This window comes from Lissotriton helveticus, chromosome 10 (assembly GCF_964261635.1).
Source record: "Lissotriton helveticus chromosome 10, aLisHel1.1, whole genome shotgun sequence".
Taxonomy (NCBI): Eukaryota; Metazoa; Chordata; class Amphibia; order Caudata; family Salamandridae; genus Lissotriton; species Lissotriton helveticus.
In genome coordinates, this window is record NC_136071.1 from 934,110,226 (window position 1) to 934,132,527 (window position 22,302).

At 49.8% G+C, this 22,302-nt stretch overlaps 1 protein-coding gene across 1 annotated transcript in view; it reads right to left on the reverse strand.

Annotated features, from left to right (window-relative positions):
• RUNDC3B (RUN domain containing 3B) overlaps positions 1–22,302 on the reverse strand; it is a 1,007,829-nt gene that overhangs the window by 211,950 nt on the left and 773,577 nt on the right. Inside the window, exon 9 of the mRNA XM_078663594.1 lies at positions 19,007–19,153. Within this exon, the coding sequence (XP_078519720.1) occupies positions 19,007–19,153 (147 nt within the window). The remainder of the gene's footprint in view (positions 1–19,006; positions 19,154–22,302) is intronic.

Consider the following 22,302-nt stretch of genomic DNA (forward strand, 5'->3'; position numbering starts at 1 on the left):
GTCAGTCAGCCAGTGAGTCAGTGTCAGTCAGCCAGTGAGTCAGTGTCAGTCAGCCAGTGAGTCAGTGTCAGTCAGCCAGTGAGTCAGTGTCAGTCAGCCAGTGAGTCAGTGTCAGTCAGCCAGTGAGTCAGCCAGCCAGTGAGTCAGTGTCAGTCAGCCAGTGAGTCAGTGTCAGTCAGCCAGTGAGTCAGTGAGTCAGTGTCAGTCAGCCAGTGAGTCAGTGTCAGTCAGCCAGTGAGTCAGTGTCAGTCAGCCAGTGAGTCAGTCAGTGTCAGTCAGCCAGTGAGTCAGTCAGTGTCAGTCAGCCAGTGAGTCAGTCAGTGTCAGTCAGCCAGTGAGTCAGTCAGTGTCAGTCAGCCAGTGAGTCAGTCAGTGTCAGTCAGCCAGTGAGTCAGTGTCAGTCAGCCAGTGAGTCAGTCAGTGTCAGTCAGCCAGTGTCAGTCAGCGAGTCAGTGTCAGTCAGCGAGTCAGTGTCAGTGTCAGTCAGCCAGTGAGTCAGTGTCAGTCAGCCAGTGAGTCAGTCAGTGTCAGCCAGTGAGTCAGTCAGTGTCAGCCAGTGAGTCAGTGTCAGCCAGTGAGTCAGTGTCAGCCAGTGAGTCAGTGTCAGTCAGCCAGTGAGTCAGTGTCAGTCAGCCAGTGAGTCAGTGTCAGTCAGCCAGTGAGTCAGTGTCAGTCAGCCAGTGAGTCAGTGTCAGTCAGCCAGTGAGTCAGTGTCAGTCAGCCAGTGAGTCAGTGTCAGTCAGCCAGTGAGTCAGTGTCAGTCAGCCAGTGAGTCAGTGTCAGTCAGCCAGCCAGTGATTCAGTCAGTGTCAGTCAGTGTCAGTCAGTGTCATTCAGTCAGAGTCAGTGTCAGTCAGCCAGTGAGTCAGTGTCAGTCAGCCAGTGAGTCAGTGTCAGTCAGCCAGTGAGTCAGTGTCAGTCAGTCAGCCAGTGATTCAGTCAGTGTCAGTCAGTGTCAGTCAGTGTCAGTCAGTGTCAGTCAGTGTCATTCAGTCAGAGTCAGTGTCAGTCAGCCAGTGAGTCAGTGTCAGTCAGCCAGTCAGTCAGCCAGCCAGTGAGTGAGTCAGTGTCAGTCAGCCAGCCAGTGAGTCAGTGTCAGTCAGCCAGCCAGTGAGTCAGTGTCAGTCAGCCAGCCAGTGAGTCAGTGTCAGTCAGCCAGCCAGTGAGTCAGTGTCAGTCTGCCAGCCAGTGAGTCAGTGTCAGTCAGCCAGCCAGTGAGTCAGTGTCAGTCAGCCAGCCAGTGAGTCAGTCAGTCAGTGTCAGCCAGTGAGTGAGTCAGTCAGTGTCAGCCAGTGTCAGTGTCAGCCAGTGTCAGTCAGTCAGTCAGTGTCAGTCAGTCAGTGTCAGTCAGTCAGTGTCAGTCAGTCAGTCAGTGTCAGTCAGTCAGTCAGTGTCAGTCAGTCAGTCAGTGTCAGTTAGTCAGTGTCAGTCAGTCAGTGTCAGCTAGAGCTACTGGTTCTCTGGCTTCAAAGCAGCACTGCTGAGCTGGTTCTCTGGCTCTACAACAGCTCTAATGACCTGGTTCTCTGGCTCTACAACAGCTCTACCGACCCTGTTCTATGGCTCTAAAGCAGATCTGCTGACATGGTTCTTTGGCTCTAGAGCAGCTCTGCTGACCTGGTTCTCTCCCTTTAGAGCAGCTCTGCTGACCTGGTTCTTTCCCTCTAAAGCAGCTCTACTGCCCTGGTTTCTCTGGCTCTACAGCAGCTCTGCTGACATGGTTCTATGGCTCTACAGCAGCTTTGCTGACCTTGTTCTCTGGCTCTAGAGGAGCTCTGCTGACCTGGTTCTCTGGCTCTAGAGCAGCTCTGCTGACCTGGTTCTCTGGCTCTAGAGCAACTCTCCTGACCTAGTTCTCTGGCTCTAAAGCAGCTCTGCTGACCTGGTTCTTTGGCTCTAAAGCAGCTCTGCTGACCTGGTTCTCTGGTTCTATAGCCGTTCTGCTGACCTGGTTCTCTGCATCTAGAGCAGCTCTGCTGATCTGGTTCTGTGGCTCTAAAGCAGCTCTGCTGACCTGGTTCTCTAACTCTAGAGCAGCTGGGCTGACCTGGTTCTCTCCCTTTAAAGCAGCTCTGCTGACATGGGTCTCTGGGTTCTAGAGCAGCTCTGCTGACCTGGTTCTCTGGCTCTACATCGGCTCTGCTGACCTGGTTTCTCTGGCTCTACAGCAGCTCTGCTGACCTAGTTTCTCTGGCTCTACAGCAGCTCTGCTGACCTGGTTCTCTGCAACACGATGCACGCACCCGACTTCGCGGAAATATATTTAAAAATAATATAAGTTTATTATAAGTACAAATATATTATTTTTATGAATATCTTAGATAATCTATTGCCCTAATATGTATATCACAGTTCTTCAAACTGTGGGGCGCGCCCCCCTTGGGGGGGGGGGCGCGGATGGGTTCCAAGGGGGGCGCAAAGGCCTCTGCCAGCACATGTAAATGAAGACGCCTGGAAGTGGAGCGATGTTTATTTGCTGCATTTCCAGGCTGTCTTCATTTACTCTGAAGGCCTCAGAGTGCTGTGGGGGCAGAGGTCAGTGGGTGTGCTGCTGGGGGCTTGGCTGGGCAGTGTTTGGAGTCTTATTAAGACTCCAGCACAGCCGAGTTTTCACAGGTCTTTAAAGACCATTTGCATACATTTGGAAACTTTTTACCTAAGCTTAGTTTTTTTTCTTTTTCCAGTACCCCGACTCTGCCTATTCCTTACATTTGCATGTTAAACTTACTGCTGTAGTGTGAAAATGCATTTCATGAAAAGGAATACAAAACAGGGTTGCCAATAGAAAAAATGCCAGCCATGTATGTTTAAAGAGCCTGCAAAGACCTTGCTCTGACACTAAATAGGGGCTTAAATATGTATTCATTTGTAATGTGACTTTCTGTCTGTTCCTTTTATTTTCAGTCATGAATCATTCAGGCAGCCCTAGAACACATTTAAAAGTACTTTATATTTGCTTTTCGAAGTACACACACATAAGTGCTGAAAATAGGGCTTTAGGTGACTGTTTATTTTTGTGCCGTCTGCATCATCAAAATAATGAGCTGACAACCCTAATCATAAGACTGGAAGTTTTTTTTTTTCAAAACCAATTTTATTGAGCAAGTAGGCAATAAGAGAGTGGCATCCCACCAATCGGAGATCACCACCAACATTACAGGCACAGTATATCAGATAATTAGCAAGTATTCAAATATGCAGTGAAAATAAGCTCTACATTAACAAACCCCGAACCCACCCTGCCCCACGACCCCTGTCCCCCCCCCCAACTCCCAGCAACTCCCCCCCACCCCACCCCCCCATGCACATGTACATACAGCAGCGGATTAAGGGTATAGGCGTAGTGTTACAGGAGTGTCACAGAGTCTGGCCTACAACGTCCATTCAATCAGGTGTCCTCTTCTCGCTCTACGGGGGGATCCAGGGACAGACCCCGGTACTCGGCCCACCGCTTCCAAATTTTTTAGTGTTTGCGAGGGCAGCCCCTCGCCTCAAAGATCGGCCTCTCAAGGCCCATGAAATAGTCCAGGCCTGCCTTCTACGCTGACAGGGGAGGGGCCCTCACACTCTTCCACGCCTGTGCTAGGTCTCGCTTGGCTGCAACCAGCTCCAGAAGCAACAAATGACGCTTATAGACGTTCCCACCAATACCCTCCATAATATGCAGCAACCCCAACCGGTGGGTGCGGGGAAGGTCCCAGCCCAGGACTTCAGATAGACAGCCCCACACGCCTCTCCAAAAGCCAGACAGCCTGCCACACGACCACACAGTATGCAACAGGGATCCAGGCACCATCCCGCAGCGCAGACATTCTGGGGACACAATCAGCCCAGCTCTCCACAGTCGTTCGCGGGTGTAGTAGGCCCGGTGCAAGTATTTAAATTGGATGAGCCGGAGCCGTACAGCAATGGCGGCCCCACGTGGGGATTCTAGTGCTTCTCTCCAATCGTCGTCATCTAGGGGCCCCACGTCCACCTCCCAAGCAGCCCGAAGAGAGTGTAGGGTAGAGGAGCAATGGATAACCAGCGTCTGGTATATCCGGGATACCTTCCTATCCCCCAGGTCTCCCATAAAGACCTTCGCCTCGACAGGACTGAATTCAGGCAGGGAGTCCAGGTTAGCGATGTTCGGGGTGAGGGCATGACGTAGTTGCAAATATCGGAAAAACTGGGACTGAGGCATTTGGAACTCCGTACGTAGTTCCTCGAACGATTTGAGGGTAGTACCGGACATGACTTGGCCCAGTAGCGAGATACCTATCGCCTCCCAACCCTCAAAGCCTGCCAGGGCCGCAAGCTCCGGGAGTAGGCCATTATGCCAGAGCGGCGTCTCGGCCGTCAGCTTGCCCCACCAGCCCATGCGGCGGAGGGTCTGTCTCCACACCGCAAAGACCACTCTGGTAACCGACGGCAATGCACGACGCAGACGAACTGAGTATAAAATGGCATGCAGCGTGTGATCGCCCATGAGCGCCCGCTCCAATGCATACGCCGGGTCCCCCCTGTCACTGTACCACCACTCATTAAGAACTAGCAGTTGGGAGGCCTGGTAGTACGAGAGGAGATCAGAGGCGGCCAGGCCCCCGCAATAGGTGGACAGGAAGCACGTTTTCAATGCCACCCTGGCCGCTCCACCGGCCCACAGAAAGCGACCCAGCGTCGAGTTGACTTGGCGAAACCATTGCAGACCGATAGGGTAGGGGAAGTTTTGTAGCTGGTATAGCAGTCGAGGAAGCGCCACCATTTTGAAGATGGCCGACCTCCCAAAGATATTGAGGGGCATTCTGGACCAAGTCTTGACATCGGCTTGGACCCGTTCCCAAACCGGTAGGACGCCACGATCCCACGCCACGGCGCGTGATTCCGAGAGATAGACGCCAAGGTATTTCAGCCCGTCCGTCGCAACTCGCAGTCCTGCAGCCCAGGGGTCCACCACGACTCCGCCACCCAGCACCCATAGAGTGGACTTGCGAAGGTTGAGCCGAAGGCCGGAGACCTCACCAAAGATGCGCATGACCTCCAGTACCCGGGGACCCGAACGCTGCAGGTCGGTAATGAAAAGGAGAATATCATCTGCATATAATGCGATTCTATCCACCAGGTCTCCACCCCACTCAAACCCGCGCATCTGGGCATCCACTCGCACCCGGGATGCTAGCGGCTCCATTGCCAGGGCAAACAGGTACGGGGACAGCGGGCAACCCTCTCGGGTACCGCGTCCAATTTGAAAGCGCCCGGACGTGGCTCCGGCCACCCGGACTGAGGCCGTGACGTTGGTGTACAGTAGTTTCAAATACGATAGGAACACCGGACCGAGGTTTAGGCAGGGCAAGAGCGTAAACCGGTAGGCCCAACTCACTGAGTCAAAGGCCCTGTCCACATCCACCAGTAGAAGCGCTGCCCGCTCACCCCGGGCCCCCATGGCATCTATCGCCGCCTGCGCCCGCCGGATATTGTGGCGGGTTGCCCTGTGAGGCATGAACCCGGCCTGATCAAGGTGGACCAAGGCGGTAATATGAGGCAGCAGGCGGTTTGCCAAGGCCTTAGCCAAGACCTTGGCCTCTACATTCAGCAGCGAAATGGGACGATATGAGTCGTGCCTGTCTGGGGCCCTGCCAGGTTTTAGAAATACCACGATCTCGGCATGGCGCCAATCCGGCGGCAGCTCCCCCACCGCCCGTGCTGCCTCAAGCACGCGTCTGTATTGGGGCCCCAGTTGAAGGTGGAACTTTTTGTAGAATTCGCATGGGTAACCACTCGGGCCCGGCGCCTTCCCCGTATTGAGTTGTCCCAGCGCGTCCCCGAGTTCCTCGGCCGTAAGCGGGACCTCAAGCGCAGTTCTACTGTCGTCGGAGACGGCCTGTGGCAGCAGGTCATCGAGATACGCAGAAAGCTCCTCCAATGCCAGGGAGTCCTGGGGGGCGTATTGTGTCTCAAAGTAATGGGCGAAGCTAGCTGCGAGACAAGCCGGATCTGTCACCACCGAGCCATCCTCCGCCGTGAGGCCAGGCAGCGTGAGAGGCTGGAAGGTAGCCTGACACAGCCGGTGGAGCATTGTGTAGGACTTGTCCCCCCATTGATAAACCCTGCTACGCGTGGCGAGCCACGCCTGTCTGGCCTCATCACGCAAGACCGAGGCATAGGACTGCTGCGCCTGCAAGAGCCGCCGTACCGCAGTCTCATCCCCACCCTCCCGGCCACGCCGCTCCAAGATCTCTACGCGGGCCGCAGCCGCCGTAATGGCCTCCCGGCGCTTTCGTCGGGCGGCTGCACACCAGGCGATATCAACACCCCGTATAGTGGGCTTCAATGCCTCCCACACCGTTACTGCGCCAACGTCCCCCTCCGGATTTTCGCGCCAATAATTATCGATTGCTTCGCGCAAGTGATGTACGTATTCCGGGTGCTGTAGCTGCCACGAAGACATCCGCCAACGAAACGGTTGTCGGTGCGTGAGAAGGTCTATAGTGGCCACTACTGGGGAGTGATCTGACAGACCCCTGGGCAGGATAGCAGCGTCTCTCACACGACTCAAACAGGCACCAGGCATAAAGATGTAGTCCAGTCTCGAGAAGGAACCATGCACTGCCGATACATACGTAAACTCACTCGCAGCAGGGTGAAAATGGCGCCACACATCAACCCAGTCCAGGCTGTCCACCGTTGCGCGCAGTTTAGTATGCGGGGGAGAGGAGGAGGAATCCATTGCCACAGGCGCACATCGCCGACGGTCCAAGCTCACATCCATAACATCATTCCAATCGCCCCCAACCACCGTCAACACCTCCGGCATGTCATCCCACACAGCAAAGAGTCTCTCCGACAAGGCCCACTGCATAGGAGGAGGGGCATAGACACTGCCAAAAATCACTGGTTCGGCACCCATCCGTCCCTTGATGAAGACAAAGCGGCCCTGGGGGTCTATCCACTGCCTCTCATGAACGTACGCCACCCTGCGATGAACTAAGATAGCCACCCCCCTCGATCCCCTCGCAAAGCCGGCATGATAAACCTGCTGAAAACCAAATCTCTGGAGGCTCAGGACCTTAGAGCCTAGCATATGAGTTTCCTGGAGCAGCAGCACATCCATCGCTTCCCTCTTCCCCCAGCGCAACACTGCTCCACGTTTGATTTTATCGAGCATCCCCCGCACGTTCCATGTTACAACTCGGATGACCTTATTAGGAAGCACAGCAGTTGGATCAGCCATCATCAAGACAGTCACCCCCGGTAGGCCCTCCGCGCCACCCCAACACACCCCACCATTCGTAAGATCCACCATCAATATACACGTGCAGTCCCACCCCCCCAGCCCCAAACAGCAACAAACCAACCCTTCCCCCCCTACCCACTCCCCCCACCCCAATACCTCATAGAACACTGAAGTATCTGTCGCGGCATGGAGAGACCCGGGTCCAGAACCGAGGACCAAGGGCCCACCATACCAATGGATCCCAACACCCCGGTCACCACTCACTCACCCCCCTCCCACACCCACAGCTCGTGAGGGTCTAAGGCCCCTAGAAGTCGCCTCCCGAGCCCCACAGCATTCCCACAGAGAGCCCCATATCGTGACATGCGTAGAAAGTCTGGCACCATCGGGTCCCCAGTAGCTGATCAAGTACAAAGTAGGGCAACACATTACCAGACAGGATCAAGGTCCAGGCCCCCCCAGAGTTCAGCTGCCAGCATCCGAGTGTTCAGAGTCCATAGTGCCACTGGTCTGTGTCGCACTGACGGAGGCCGACCGTTTACGTGATCTGGACCTCCGATGTCGCCCCTTCCGGTTCGGGCGGTTCGTCCGCTCCTGCGATGATCCCCTCGATCCGCCCGGGTTCAGCCCCGGCTGGGGATGCGGCCTGACTCTTACCGCCTCGTCCGTCCACCGAAAGACCTCCTCGGGTGAATCGAAAAAATGTGTCCGGGACTGGTGCACCACCCGCAGGCGGGCCGGGTATAGGAGAGAATACTGGAGTTTCAGACCCCGCAACTTAGCTTTAGCGGCCACAAATGACTGTCTCTGCTGCTGCACCAGCTTCGTATAATCCGGAAAGATCATAATAGTGTGGTTTTCATAGGAGAGCGAACCCTTTTTCCTTGCCTCTCGCAAAATGACATCTCGGTCATGGTAGTTCAAAAGTCTTGCAATTACAGGCCGGGGGCGCTCACCTTCCGGCGGCCGTTGTGTCAGGGCCCTGTGTGCCCTTTCAATCACGAAACAAGTGGACAGTGCCCCCTCCGGTAGCCAGTCCCCCAGCCATTGGGTCAAAAACTGTACCATGTCGTCTTTCTCACACCTCTCCGGAAAACCTATAAATCGTAGGTTGTTTCTCCTTGCGCGTCCTTCGGCATCCTCCACCCGGGTAGCGAGTGTCTTCTGGGTGCGCTCCACCTCCGCCAGTCTCTGCTTCAGCGCGCCAATGTCCGTCTCCGTCACCTTGATGCGAGATTCGGTCTCAGTAATCCGCTCCCCAGCATTGGGGAGATCCTGGCGCAGCAGCGTAACGTCTGCACCCACGGCCCCGATCTTGGCATCAAGCATGTCCCGGGACTGGGTGATGGCCGCCAAGATCGCCGCATTGTCCGGCCCCGTCCCGCTGCCACTGCTGGACGCCCCTGAGCCCCCACTGGGCCCCGTGAATTTGTCGATTGGGCCTTGTTTAGGCGGGCCTCCTCCACCGCCCCTGGTCATTGCTACCTGTAATCCCAACGTTGTCTCTCACCAGGCTGCCGTCTGCGGCCTCGGCGCCGGAGACCTCCGCCCAGCCGGACCGTCCACTCAAGATCAGGGCGGACACCTCCCGTATCAACCCACAGCCAGTCTCCAGGAGCAGACCCGCTGACGTGGGCACAGGGAGCCCCGGGTCCCGGCCGAGCGCCACCACAGGCGTCCCGGGGGTGCAGAGTGAGAATTACGGCTTCCAGGCCAGGCCAGTCCCAATGGCGCGAAACTTGAGGCCCCGGTCTCACAAAGGCGGTGTAGGCCTCCACTACGCCGTATTGTCCGTGAAAGGGGCTCCCAGGCACAGTACTCGTATACAGGGCGCCCCCCACACCTCGTAGGCCACTGGAGCTGCAAAGTCGGGTCGGGACCCGCCCAGTTGAAGCGATCTCCGGCGGTCTGTCACCGACCGCCGCTCGGCGTCTCGAAAATCCAGGTCCCGGATCCACTGCCAGTGACCAGGCCGCACTCCGCCGCCGACGCCGTCAGACCCCGGGATAGACGGAGCCGCAGGACCATCGCACCGGAGGGGTCAGAGCACTCCCCGGAACCGATGCCACTCCCGTGGTATAAGCTGCGGGCTCGGGGGCCAGGATAAATGAGCAAGTTATGTCCGGGCCGGCGGGAGCTCTACAAAGCTGCGACCGCCATCCTCGCCCGCTAAGCCACGCCCCCATAAGACTGGAAGTTTGATGCAGGATCAGCACATTATTTATTTCTTTCACCCTTGATTTCCTGATTAATTCCATAATAGCAATAGTTTAACTTATATCTGAAACCCTGCATCCCGCCAATAACATGCTGATTAACTTTAAGTGTCTTGGAATTCACCCTGCATTCAGACAACTCATTCCTAATTCTCACCCTTCACTTTTACGCTCACCCTGCACTCACAGCTCATAGTTATGGTTTTCCCGCATTTGCCACATAATCAATCGTCTGCTGTATAATTTGCAGATTAAAAATGCAGCAACACATGTTACCTCACAGTGGAAGGCCCTTTCTAAAGGTGGACTGTTCACCTTTCTGTTGCTTATTGCTATATGTGGGTGTTAATGTGGTACTTATGAGGGGCAATAAAGGCCAGGACAATGTTAACAAGTGTAAAAATAGTAAAATAGTGCAGTAATGTGATCACAAAATATGCAACATAATTCGCCTTTGCTTGCTGTAGAATTTAGTCAACCATGCTGCATAATTTGGCCTTCTCCTGCCGCATAATTCCAATAGCCCTGTTTATAGTGCTATGAAGTTCCAGCCTGTGGCAGAAAGCACTGTGAATATGTAAGTCATTATTTTAAAACAGTATTTACATACTCTAAGCTAGACTGCTGCAAAATGATGCAGTGATTGAGATAAAATAAGTTCTTACAAAATATACTTTTTAGTAATAAGTAATCAAACTGTATCTAATGCAGACATTTTTGTAAGTGTCTCCACTATTCCAGATCCCAGCTGATAACTCTGTTACATTACATCTTAAAAAGAATAGATCTTTGCCACCATAAAACTTTAAGCAGATCCACTGGAATTATTCAGCAGAAAAGAACAAAATTATGCGGCAGGTTTGACTAAATTATCCAGCAAGAAAAGGTAAGTTATGCGGCACAATGTGCCACATTTCGTAGTTAGCATTACTTCATTATTTTGTCATTTTAACTCACAGTAACGCTGTCAGGGGAAATATTTCACCTCATTAGTACCAGTTTAACACCCAAATACAGCAGTAAGCAACTACACGATTACCAGTCTTTCCAGGGCCTTCCACTGCTCCGGAACACTTTGTCATGCTTTAAGTAACTTTTGTTCCGTTTGAGCTAGAATCAAGTTTTTGTTATTGAAATCTGGAGATTATGTAGCAAATGCAGTAAACTGATAATTATGAGGAAAGCGCTGCTGCTGCAGAAACTCATAATTCCAGTGGCCGTGGCTTTAAGTGACTCAATCAATTAATGGCTGGTAAGAAGGCAGGTTTCTTTTTTAACTTTCTGCACTAACACCACCCACTTCGATTTCAGGCACAGGCATGTCAAAGTCAGTATTAACCATTCAGGGGAAGATTTGTGTGTGAAAGCTGAATCCATGGGGTGGCTGGTAGAAGGCCAGCAGGGTTGCATTCAGATGCAGAGCCCTAATCCTCTCGATCCTTGGGGCCTCACAGAAATGGTCTAGGAGGCGGAGTAAAGGATCGAGATTCATAGATATTGTCAAAGAGAAGGCCCAGAATAGTGAGCACTCTACGCAAACTAATTTTTAGGTTTACAAATGGCCAGAGACCGCTTCTTTAGAGAGCTACCCCAAAGAAGGGGACGATACAAGTGTTTTTTTTTTTTAAAGGGACATTAATGAAGCTGGTACTGCAGCCAAGTGTGTAAGTGGCCACTGCTGGTTATCATAAAGGAGTAGATGCAGAAGGACTTGGGCCCAGGAATTTGGGGGGCCCACTGCATCACAATTATGACTGTCTACCTTTCAAAAAAGGGGCATCCGAATGTATTGTCCTTTCAAGCATTAGGACAGAGGTGATGATCCATCATGGTGGGGAAGAGGTAAAAGAGGCAGAGGAGATAGTCTGCTACTCAGGACTGCAGTTATCATTAGTGCAGCAAGTATAGTTGCATTGGGGTCAAAGAGTGTGAGCGGCTCACAACACCCCAATTATGGGGAGCAGTTTGTTTGGGATATCTGTTTTTGTTTGATGCATTTGCTGTTTTATAAGTTTTGTATGTGGTGCGGTTCATAAGCTATGGAAAAAGTATTCCTGAAATCATCTCATAAGCTCCGCTCCCTGCACGCAGCCATGTCCCTCCCGCTCCCCCAATCCTAGCCATTAAGTTTTGGAGGGGGGCCCGACCTCCAAACATTTAGCTTAGGGGGGGCTCAGAGTAAAAAAGTTTGAAGACCTCTGATGTATATTAAAGACACATGCATATCATTTTGGAACATACATTTTTTTTGCGGGAGTCGCGCACCCAGCGCGCCCCAGCACGTATGGCGTCACGCATGACCCGCCACCGCGCAAGCGCCTTGTACCGTAATGCGTATGTGTCGCGAATGCGCGGGAGCAGGAGTTGCGGACTGGTTGCATACCAATCGCGCACATCACGTAATATTAAATGTATATGATGTAACTGAAAAACAGGCATCAGTTGCACACCGTACGCGGACCCTTCGCGACTTTTCTAAAATGGTGGCTAGAATCCGAGCACCAAGTGTACGCTTTAGGTGCGCAACTTTGAAAAAAATGTGTGAATTTCTTTTTTTTTTTTTTAAAAGAAAATATAAATATATTAAAATAAAAAATGAACAAAAAGAAATCAATATTTCAGTTTGAATAAAAAAAAAAAAATTGGGGCAATTTTCAGAAAATATATAATGTTATTTAATATATAAAATATTTATAAGCAGTTAAATTGTAGAAAATCAGTACAAAAAAATAGATATAACTACTATCACACTTAAAAATTAGCATTTAAAAACCTTTGAAATTCGCTGAAAAAAACCACAGGTTTCAGAGAAGTTATAGTTGGAAATTAGCATTTAAAAAACCTTGGAAATTCACAGAAAAAACCATAGGTTTCAGGGGTGTTATAGTTATCTGGCCATTTTACTTGTACAAAATGATAGAAATTCCTCCGTTATAGTTCGTTCTGCTAACTAGAACACCCCTGAAACCTACGTTTTTTTCTGTGAATTCCCAAGGTATTTTAAATGCTAATTTCTAACTATAACGTCTCTGAAACCTATGTTTTTTTCAGTGTATATATATCTCATGTGATCTAGAATGTGTGTCGGCGGTCGAAACGCGTCATTGACGACAGCATTAGCCTGGAATTATGAATTGCACTGAAAATGGAATAAAGCACTAATTTATCACACAAGAAGAGTTGTCCGTACCTGCTTTGCACGTTGAAGTGTTTTATAAGCAAGGACCTGGGTTGTGGGAATATATAAGTAGATTACCAACTGGCGGTCGCCAGTAGGTAGTTATAGTTAGGTCCTAGTTTCCATAGCAAAAGCGTTTTTTGTTTTCTCAATCTTTTGCGAATGTTGAGGAATCTTCACAAAAGTTTCAAAACTAGTGGCCCACTCCGGTCAGCTGCTGTCTTGAAAGTTTCACAGGTGATTCGACAAGCAAGGGCTGAGAAAAAAGGGGGGTCCAAAATGTGTTTTCCCCATATAATTTTCCATAGGAAACTTTAGACACAGCTACAGCCCGAACTGCTGAATGGAATTACACCAAATGTAGCAAAAATGAAGCCCTTGGTTCAGAAACCGCCCTTTTTTAAAATGGTGTAAATCCGTTCATTATTTCCTGAGAAATTTGAAAAAGAATAAGTTTCGCTATCTAGCGACGTGGTGGAGTTGCAACCTCTCCCAAGCACGAGCTTCACTGTGATTGGCTGCCAACACTCCAAACCAGGAAGTGTTGGCAGCCATCTTGTGACTCGGTAGAACCGAGTCTCAAGAAAACAGTGAAAAAAATGTTTAAAAACAAGAAAAAGGGCCAGGGTAGAAACACCCTGACCCTTTAGACCTGCTAAGGGGCTCCCACAAGGACCCTCAGGGACAAAAAAAGCATTGAAAAAAAAAAAAAAATCAGTGAAATTCGCGCTGGGGTCACGAATCCCGCCCAAATGTGTAAAAAAAAAAAAAAAATGAAGCGCGGGCTCCCGTGCTTCATTTAATTGAGGTCCCCGGGTAGGCCAGGTCGCGGGGCATTGAAAAAATATATTAGCAGGGGGCCCCCGCAGCTTGGGGACCGCCACCATCCCGGTGAAAATGTTGCGCTTTCCGTTCACTTCAATGAGCAATCGTGCTGGGTAGAGCCATGAATAGGGTATCCGTTCATCTATGAGGAGCTTTTTGACAGTTTGATATTCTCTCTGTGCTTCCTGTAAGGCTGCTGTAAAGTAAGGGTAGAAGGCAAGAGTGTTACCTTCGTGGGTGATGGAGCCTTTTTCTCTGGCCATACAGAGGATTGTGTCCCAGTCCCTATACTTTAATAAACATGCTATTATAGGACGTGGAGAGGCACCTGGGCAGGGACGAACAGCTAAGGAACGGTGTGCTCGCTCCACTATCAAAACAGGTGTCCACTCAAAAAATTGCTTGAATGAGCTTTTCCACATAGGTATCCAGGCAAACAGTGTTTGTGGATTCCTGAAAGTCCAGTAATCCGTATCTTGTTGCGCCTGGATTTGGCCTTTAAATCCTCGTTTTTGGCTTGTGTTACCGCAAGCACCTTCTCCATGGACAGTGTCTTAGATGTCACTTGTTGAAAGCCATCTTCCGTATCGGTTATACAAGTTTCTGCCTACCACAGGCGCAATGCGCGTTTATCCAGCTTTGCGGACATGTGATCCATCTGTAAGTTTAAGCTTTCAATTTTACCATTGATAGACTGTAAACTAACTTGCAACGCAATGAGTGTCTTTTCAATGGTCGTTAAATTATCGCTTGGAGTATCCACCTCCGATTCAGAGGTGGTCTGGTGATGTACTTTACCCGCCTTGCGGTGCTCTGTTTTCCCCATGTTTGCACTACCGGGGAGGTACTCATAGGAAAGCTGGTCGTCTCCAAAGCAAGGGTGCACCTTCTGTCCAAATTCAGATACCACTTCGCACAGAGTATTTGCGCTAGGTAACAGGTTCTTCAAGAGTGCATCCCACTCAAGTGTGCCGCTGAGTCACCTTGATTTGTCACCATGCTCGTTGAAGATGGAGTAACGGGATGATATAGGATGGTATCATGCAAGAATACTATCGATACTATGAATGCCAGCAGCCTCAGCAGATAATAGCCAACGGCGTAGCCCTGTGACGCCCAGAGAATGTCGCCAGTGGCGGGGGAGTGCGTGTTTCTTTACTTGCGGGGCTGCACAGATTGGGCCCCTCACAGCAGATCGTAAAAATACGCACCACAGGTGCTAGGAGGCCTCAGAAGAACCCCGTCTCGGCTGTCACGTAATAGACGGAAGCGCGGATAGCCAGTCCCAGAGGCCGCCAGGGCCGTGCAATGCCGTGTGGCGATACAGGGAGATAGCAGGGGTGGATTGTGGAGCGTACTGTCCCAAGCAGTGAGGTATCAATCAGATGGGTAGAGAGCCCACCGTACAGCTGTTGCACCCCACCTCTGGGCAGAAAGCACTGTGAATTGTAATGCGCCCGTGGCACGTGTGATATTGTCCTCATGGGTTTCTGCCCTGGACCAAGCAGCAGGGTATAAGCAAAGGCCTCGTATTAGCGGTAGAAGTAGGTCAGACTATGGGTATGAGCAATGTAGGCCGCACTCCTTCCCTTTTACCGTATCACGGTACTCACTCAATCTGCCGATCTGCCACACCACAGCAGCCTCAGCATGGGCCGTACCAGCGCACCAGTCCGGGTCGCTCTACTCCTGGCAGCCCTCTACTGTGTCTCGTCCGCGCCAAGAGCAGGTCTGTGCCTCCGATGGCATCACCTCCAGCACCGGGGTCCAGCACTCACTCACCGACCCTCTGGGTGCACTCAGGCTACAGGTGCAGCAGCCCAATCTCCGTCCAACGTCCGCTGGTCATGGTCAGTGCCGCTCTTTGCCCGCCGCAGCCTGATGCTCAGTGCGCGTCTCAGGCTGCCGTATTGAAATCCCCGGTCTGTAGATTCGCTGACCTCACTGAGCCATCCAGACATGCTGCTTTAAAATTCTTGCACCCAGGGTGGCCCACAGTGTTCAGCTAAGTTACCTTGCAATTTTGGCTTATGCTACAGGCAGGAAGGCAGGGATCGTGGTCGGATTGTTGGCTCGGCCAGCAGAGCAGATCTACAGAGCGGCCATCTTGCTTTGCCCCCTCTAGCGCCCACAAATCTCACACATGGACAAAAATGTGCGGGGAACCAACAGTATGCACTCTGCAAATGTGTTTATTGGGGAATGTAACAAAGATACAAGTAATTAATCGGAAATTAATGGCTATAGTGTGACTATTGGTGAAGCGAAGAGTCTCTATTCATTGGGGTGGAAGGCCCCCCACCAATACATAAAAATTGGGTGCAGGATATGGTGTATTGTCGAGATCAACTTACCTGCTATGCTGAGGAATTACCAAGTGCATCTCGGCCACGTGAAATATGGGGTCCGTTAACTCCCTATTTGTTGAACACACTTGAGAACTAATGCCTTGCCATGCACTGTAAGTGATATGGTATTACTGTCAAATTACTATCTGTATTCACATTTTGCCAACAATTTTTCATTGGAATGTACCAATCTGCCCATATGTCCTATGTAAATGTGGGTCAATGCTGATGAACCTTTTGGCTGTTTATATTATGAAAACTTGATAACACTTTTTTTAAACTCTTCAAGAGGTACTGCAGGCATTAACCCAATTACAAACAGGAAGGTCACCAGGCCTGGATGGGCTTCTGGCAGAATTTTTCAAGAAATTGGTGGTAAGGTAACCTCTACATCTCCACAAATTATGCGAGTGAATGGGTGCACTCCCTAGATATTTTAATTTGGCCACAATTGCACTGATACCCAAGGCAGTGAAACCGGTGGATTGATGAGCCACACGCCGACTGCTTATCACTGCTTAACTCAGACATTAAGGAGCTATCCAAAGTGCTGGAAAATTGTATGCGGGAGTGATTCTGAATTGGGTACACCTAGACCAGAATGGCTTTATGCCCCACCAGTCAACCATGCTCAATCTCCGCCTACATAACATTCCAGTGGTTAGTAGGATGGAATTTCTACTTGCGGTGGTATCGTTAGATGCGGGCAAAGTGTTTGATTCAGTGGAGTGACCTTTCCTTCTAGAAAGTATGAAAAAATGGGCTTCAGACCAAACTTTTTACAATGGGTTAGGCTCTTCTACAAGACTCTGAAGACCTGTATTAAACTGAACAGTATTCTGTCCTGGGAGTTCCCCATCACCTGAGACACCAGGCAGAGAGGTGCCCCCTGTTGCCTATGCTATTTGTTCTAGCAATAAAGGCCCTGGCAGAGTGGATTATGGTGTATGGCCAAACATGGGGCTAGTGGTGGCAGGATGCGTGGGAGAAGATGATATCGCTGTATGCCAATGACCTCTTATACTTGGAGCCGAAGGTGTGCTTGTCTCAGGTGAGGGAAATCTTTGTGATTTATGGCACATATTCGGAATTAACTGGGGAAACTCCCTCTTATTCCCAATGGGGACTTTGTAGATCCGGGGTAGCTTCACCATGCCTCTTAAGGAGGTTAAGGACTACTTTATATACATGGGTCTCTGGATATCTGTTGCTGAGTACCCATTACGAGGATGACTTATCCCCGCTTTTACACAGATTAGAGATGGATGTCACCCACCGAGGGCAATCCCGCTGTCCCACATGGATAGCTCTGTGACTTTCTCAAACTCGCGTATATCTTGCCGAATAGTTTGCATGCTATTCAGGGAGCGTTCTTTTGCTAAATTAATAGGCATGTAGGGGCCCGGCTTTGGCTGAATGGCCCTCTGTGTATTGCTCTCTGCACCCTCCAGTGGTCCACATACGATGGCGGAATAGCTCTGCAATTATCCGCAAGTACTATGAAGCCACCCAAGTGAGTATTGGAATTGAGTGAGCATATGCTGCATTGGAGGACCAGCCTACCAGCATAATCGGGATGCCATGTGCGCCAAGGGTTACATTAACATGCTCTATGGTGGCAGGATCAGCCCCAGTGCACAGGTGGTGACCAGAACGATGATTTCAGTTTGGCGTAGTCTGAAGATGGAAATGGGGTGGGAGAAAAGATTGATGCCAGGGGTTTAGAAAATGGGATCTTATTGGCCTCTCCATACTGGAGGATGTGTAGGACGCTAATGTTATGGATCAATTTGATCACCTAAGAGACAAATAGGATATGGTACCCTCACAAATCTTTATACATTTACAGCCGAGAGATGCCCTACAGACCAGACAAGCCCCAGAAGAGGAAACTATGGAAGAGTCCCCCCTTGAGGATGGCGATATGATGATCAAGGTAATCTCCCTTACCTATGGTTCACACATGAATACTCACCTAGAAAAAATGGCAGGCAGATATAGGGGAGTTAGGGGGCAAAGACTGGCGGGAGGCATTGCAATGTCTCAGAGAGGTGGCCATAAAGGTGCGGTGTCGTCTGATTCAACTTAGAATTCTCCACAGAGTATATTATACCAAGGTACTCTTGCATAAGATGTGTAGTGTCGCAGATGACGCAAGCCCGCGTGCTTGTGGTCAGAGGAGTTCCTTTCTTCATACCCTGTGGGACGGACCCATGATACGCGTATTGTGGGAGGGAGTGTGACTAGAGTGAGACAGATCCCATATAGGGTGCTACCGACCTAGCATACTACGAGAAAATCTTTGGGGAACCTTGGTTTTCTGCTGATGAAAAGGGACGTTTTACAGAAATGGGGGAGTGCAGTGGGCCCATGATTATGGGACTGGAAACAGAAGATGTAAGTATGCTGTGTTTTGGGAGAAATTAGTGTACAAGTGTCGGGGCTGTACAAAGAAATTTGAGAAAGTTTGGGGTGGCTGGTCTGTAGGAGAATAGGGACTGGGAGCCATGGCAACTCACAGGTTGAACATGATGAAAGTAATATTGTATCAGAAGTATGTTCCAGGAACGCACTCACTTCAGCCAGATGCTCTAGTGACAAGACTTTTATCCTTCAACAGAGCATGGAATTCTGGGATAGCTGGGAGAGCTGGGAGAGCTGGGGGGTGGTGGCAAGGTGGGTAAAGACCGGTTATCAGTGCAATGTTTTATAAGTTGCTTATTTGCATGTTCTTCAAAAGTCAATAAAATGTTAAAAAAAAAATAATCCAGAAACAAGAGTGAAAAGGGTAAGCTTTGTAGGACTTTACAAGTTATAGGACTGAGGAAGAGGAAGGACCTAGAGCATAGGCTCTGTTTGTGCAATCCCACAGAACTCTCAAACGCAAATAAGGTAGGAGGATCATTGTCAGCAAGTGATGAAGTGGGATGCAGTGGTTCACTGAGACAAAAACACAGAGGTCTGGAAGCAGATTCAAGATGAAGTTTGTGTGATTTTATTTTGTGGGATGGGTTTCAATATAGAGCGGTATTTGCACTCCCAACATACCATGCGTCCAGGGCGAGGAGAGGAGTAAGTGAAAGCATACTAGGTATGATGCTCTTAAATGAAATATTTAACCAATGATCAATAGATCTATATCCCAAACTAAATCTTATGTACAATGGCCAGTTCACTTATTAAGGAAGGGAACGGGTAACATTCGGAAATATGATTATCTACTTACTCCTCCCACTGCTGCATGTGCTTTTGGTACAGCAGTGTATCCAGGGCAACAGCATTCACATCAAAGGCTCCCGGGGAAGGCCACTGATTAGTGAGGTGAGCAGTCAGCTCCTGCCTTGATTTCAAGTCATTGTTCTTAAGCACAGTCCTGTGAAAAGAGAAGGTGAATCACTAGTCTTCCTCTTACAGCAGAGGTCTTCAAACTTTTGAATGCCGAGACCCCCCTGTCAACATTTTCAAACATAAGGACCCCCTCCTGACAAACATTTCTAGAACTTGATACTCCTCATTATCGATAACCATACATGCCCCCAATTCCCACAAAAAAATCATTTTAACAGTGGGGAAAAATTATTTAACAGTGTTTAGCAAGTCAAAGGTTTGTGGGTGACAAATCAACAGTTAAAACAGTCCGCCAGGCCATAAAACAGGCCAGCAAGCAGCTACAAAAAGCCCACACACTGACCTGCCTGGCCACCCCTTTGGGCACTGCCAGACTTTCCTGTAGGCAGGGCTACTGGAATTTTGAGGCAAGAGAGGACCAACTTATGTGGCAGTTTTAAACTTGTAAAGGCCGAACTGTATAAGTGATTTGAAAGGAATGGGAAACTGCATGCATTTGTGCTTGCTGCAGGCAATATTTGTGGTCATAGCACAGAAATTAACAATAAAAACAGTCCACCAGACCATACAACAGGCGAGCAAGCAGCCAAAAAATAAAAATACCCACACACTGACCTGATTGGCCATCCCTTTGGACACTGCCAGCCTGCCCTAAAGGCAGGGTTACTGGAATTATGAGGCTGGGGAGGGCCAAATTATGCAGGAGGGTTGATTGAGTGGTGTGGTAAGAACATGTAAGTAATGCTATGTGATGCATATTTTGGGATAGTATTGCTTCATTATTTTGACATGTTTTAAACAGGGTCACTAAGCAAAGATTTCAGCTCATCAGTACCAGTTTATAACCAAAATACAACAATAAACAACAGAAAGATGTCTAGTCATCTTTTGTGAAGGGCCTTCTACTCCGCAGTGTCGCCACATTAGAAGCTCACCTGGCCCTGACCGGGAACAGCATGGGCCCCTTAAAACCCTTGCGGTCTTGTGCAGAGTTAAGCAGTTCACACACACCTCTTTCCTCCCACCTCGTCCCCTTTATTCCTTTCTCTCTTTGCAGGCTATTTTCTTTTACCCCGTTTTAAAACTTCTGGACTCTTCCCATTCAACCTCTTACTGCACATTTAATCACCTCTGGCTGTTATGTTTTTTTCAATCTCCTCATTTCTAACAGTTTCTCTCATTTATCTCATTGCCTCCCTGGCCCCATCTCCTCTCTCAACCCTCATCACTTCTCATTCACCTTAAGAATCTCCCTTCAAATGTCTGCCTTATCTATTTGTATCTTACACTTCTCCAGTCCAGCCAATCATCGTTCCTATCTCTCCTTTGTTCTTCCAAACCTTCCTGAACTAACGTTCCTCTCTCCTGTTACCTCAGCACCCACCCCAGTACTCCCTCTATTCCCCTTTCACTGCTCTCCCTCACCCACGTCACAAAAATTCTCCTTATACCTCATGGATCACTTCTCAGCTATCTTCTCTCACCCTTTAATGGTAGCTCTCCTCTCTGTCTTCACCTTTCTCTCACACTCACCTCTCCTCTTGTATTTCCACACCTCCTTCGCCACTTCACATTTCTCTTCACCCCTGACCTCTCAAATTGAATTCTCTGACTCCCTTGCTGTCCTCCTCACTTCTCTCCTCTGTCTTCTCTCCTCTGACTTCTCTCATCTGTCTTCTCCCATGCCTTCTCCTCTCACCATCATTTCTCCTCACCTCTCACATCTTCCCCTCTCACCCCTTCCACGTCTCTCATCTTGCCTCTCATCGCCTCTCATCTCTAGCTCCACACCTCTCTCCTTGCCTCCCAATCGGCCTTGCACATCCCCATCTCCCGTCAGTTAAAGTATGTCTGTCCCTGTCTTTCAATACCTAATATTCACACAGACAGTGCCTTGTCGGTCCAGGCTCCTCCCCTTCATCCCTATAGTGTTATCCCCCTTCAAACCCTCCTCTGGCCCAACCAAGCACACTGCCCATCTGTCAACTGTATAATGGCAGTGCCAGTTCTAAAGGGGGAAGAGCACCTGAAGCCTTCACCACAGCAGCACTGGCACAACCATGTCTCAGGAAGAAAGTAAAAGGCACACCCATAGCACACAACATGTGACGCCTCTGGTTGGATTCTCCTAATTTTCATATGATGAATACTCCATGATACCACATGATTGAGTTTTGTTAAGAATGGCTAGTTTAGTGTTCAAAAAACCTTTTTTGTTTGAAAAGATTGTTCTTTCCGGTGGAGCAGGTGGGAGTGTGACTGCCTACCTTGGGGTCTATAAAGCACAGACGGAAGTGTCAGATTGAAAAGCACGTGGGATAACATTGCAATAAAAGTCGAATAACAGATATCAGTAAGTGAAACTTGTGCTATTTACTAAATGTAACTGGCTTGGTAGATGCCACTGGGACAGTGCACAGTGGGGCTTTAAGGTGTGTAGGCAGTTGTGGGGAGAACTGAGCTTATTGTGGTAATTGATAACAGTAAGTGCACTGCACAGCTGCGCAAAGCCCATTTGGCTCAAAGGGCTTCAGCTCCCCCCTCACCCCTCTCCCCTTGTGTGTGTCAGCCCGGGCTGCGCCAGCCTCCCAGGCACACACACAGACAGTTTTTGAGCTGTTGTGATCTGGCATCTGTCTCACTGCAGCCCCACCCAAGTACTTCATAGGTCTTTAAAAGACCATTTACATGTTAACGAGGCTTTGTTCTTTCACCCCTTCTTACAGCACCTTCATTTTCAATCTGCCAATTGCTAAAAGAATTACACCCCCTCAAAGGTTTTATTAGCGCCCCCCACCCCTCAAACTTGACTCTAGTTGCGCATCTGGCCCTGCATGCACACTACCAGGGAAGCAAGTACAGAGTAGTGTGACCTACACAGGGATTTCCATTTGCACACAGTGCATTTACCTCTGGGGTCTGGTCCTTAGCTTTTGTTAAGAATAGCTAATATAGTCTTCGGGAAAACCCTTTTTGTTTCAAAAGATTTGTCTTTTCGGTGGTGCAGGTGGGAGTCTGACTGCCCCCCCCCCCCCCCCTTCCTCCCCTCCCCACCTTCCTCCCCTCCCCACCCTACCCCAGAGCCCGGGATAGCCTATGTGGTCTTTCCCCAAGCCAAAACGGAGGTCAGAGTTCGGGAACAGATTACAGCGTGCGGCGTTAAAATAAAGGAGT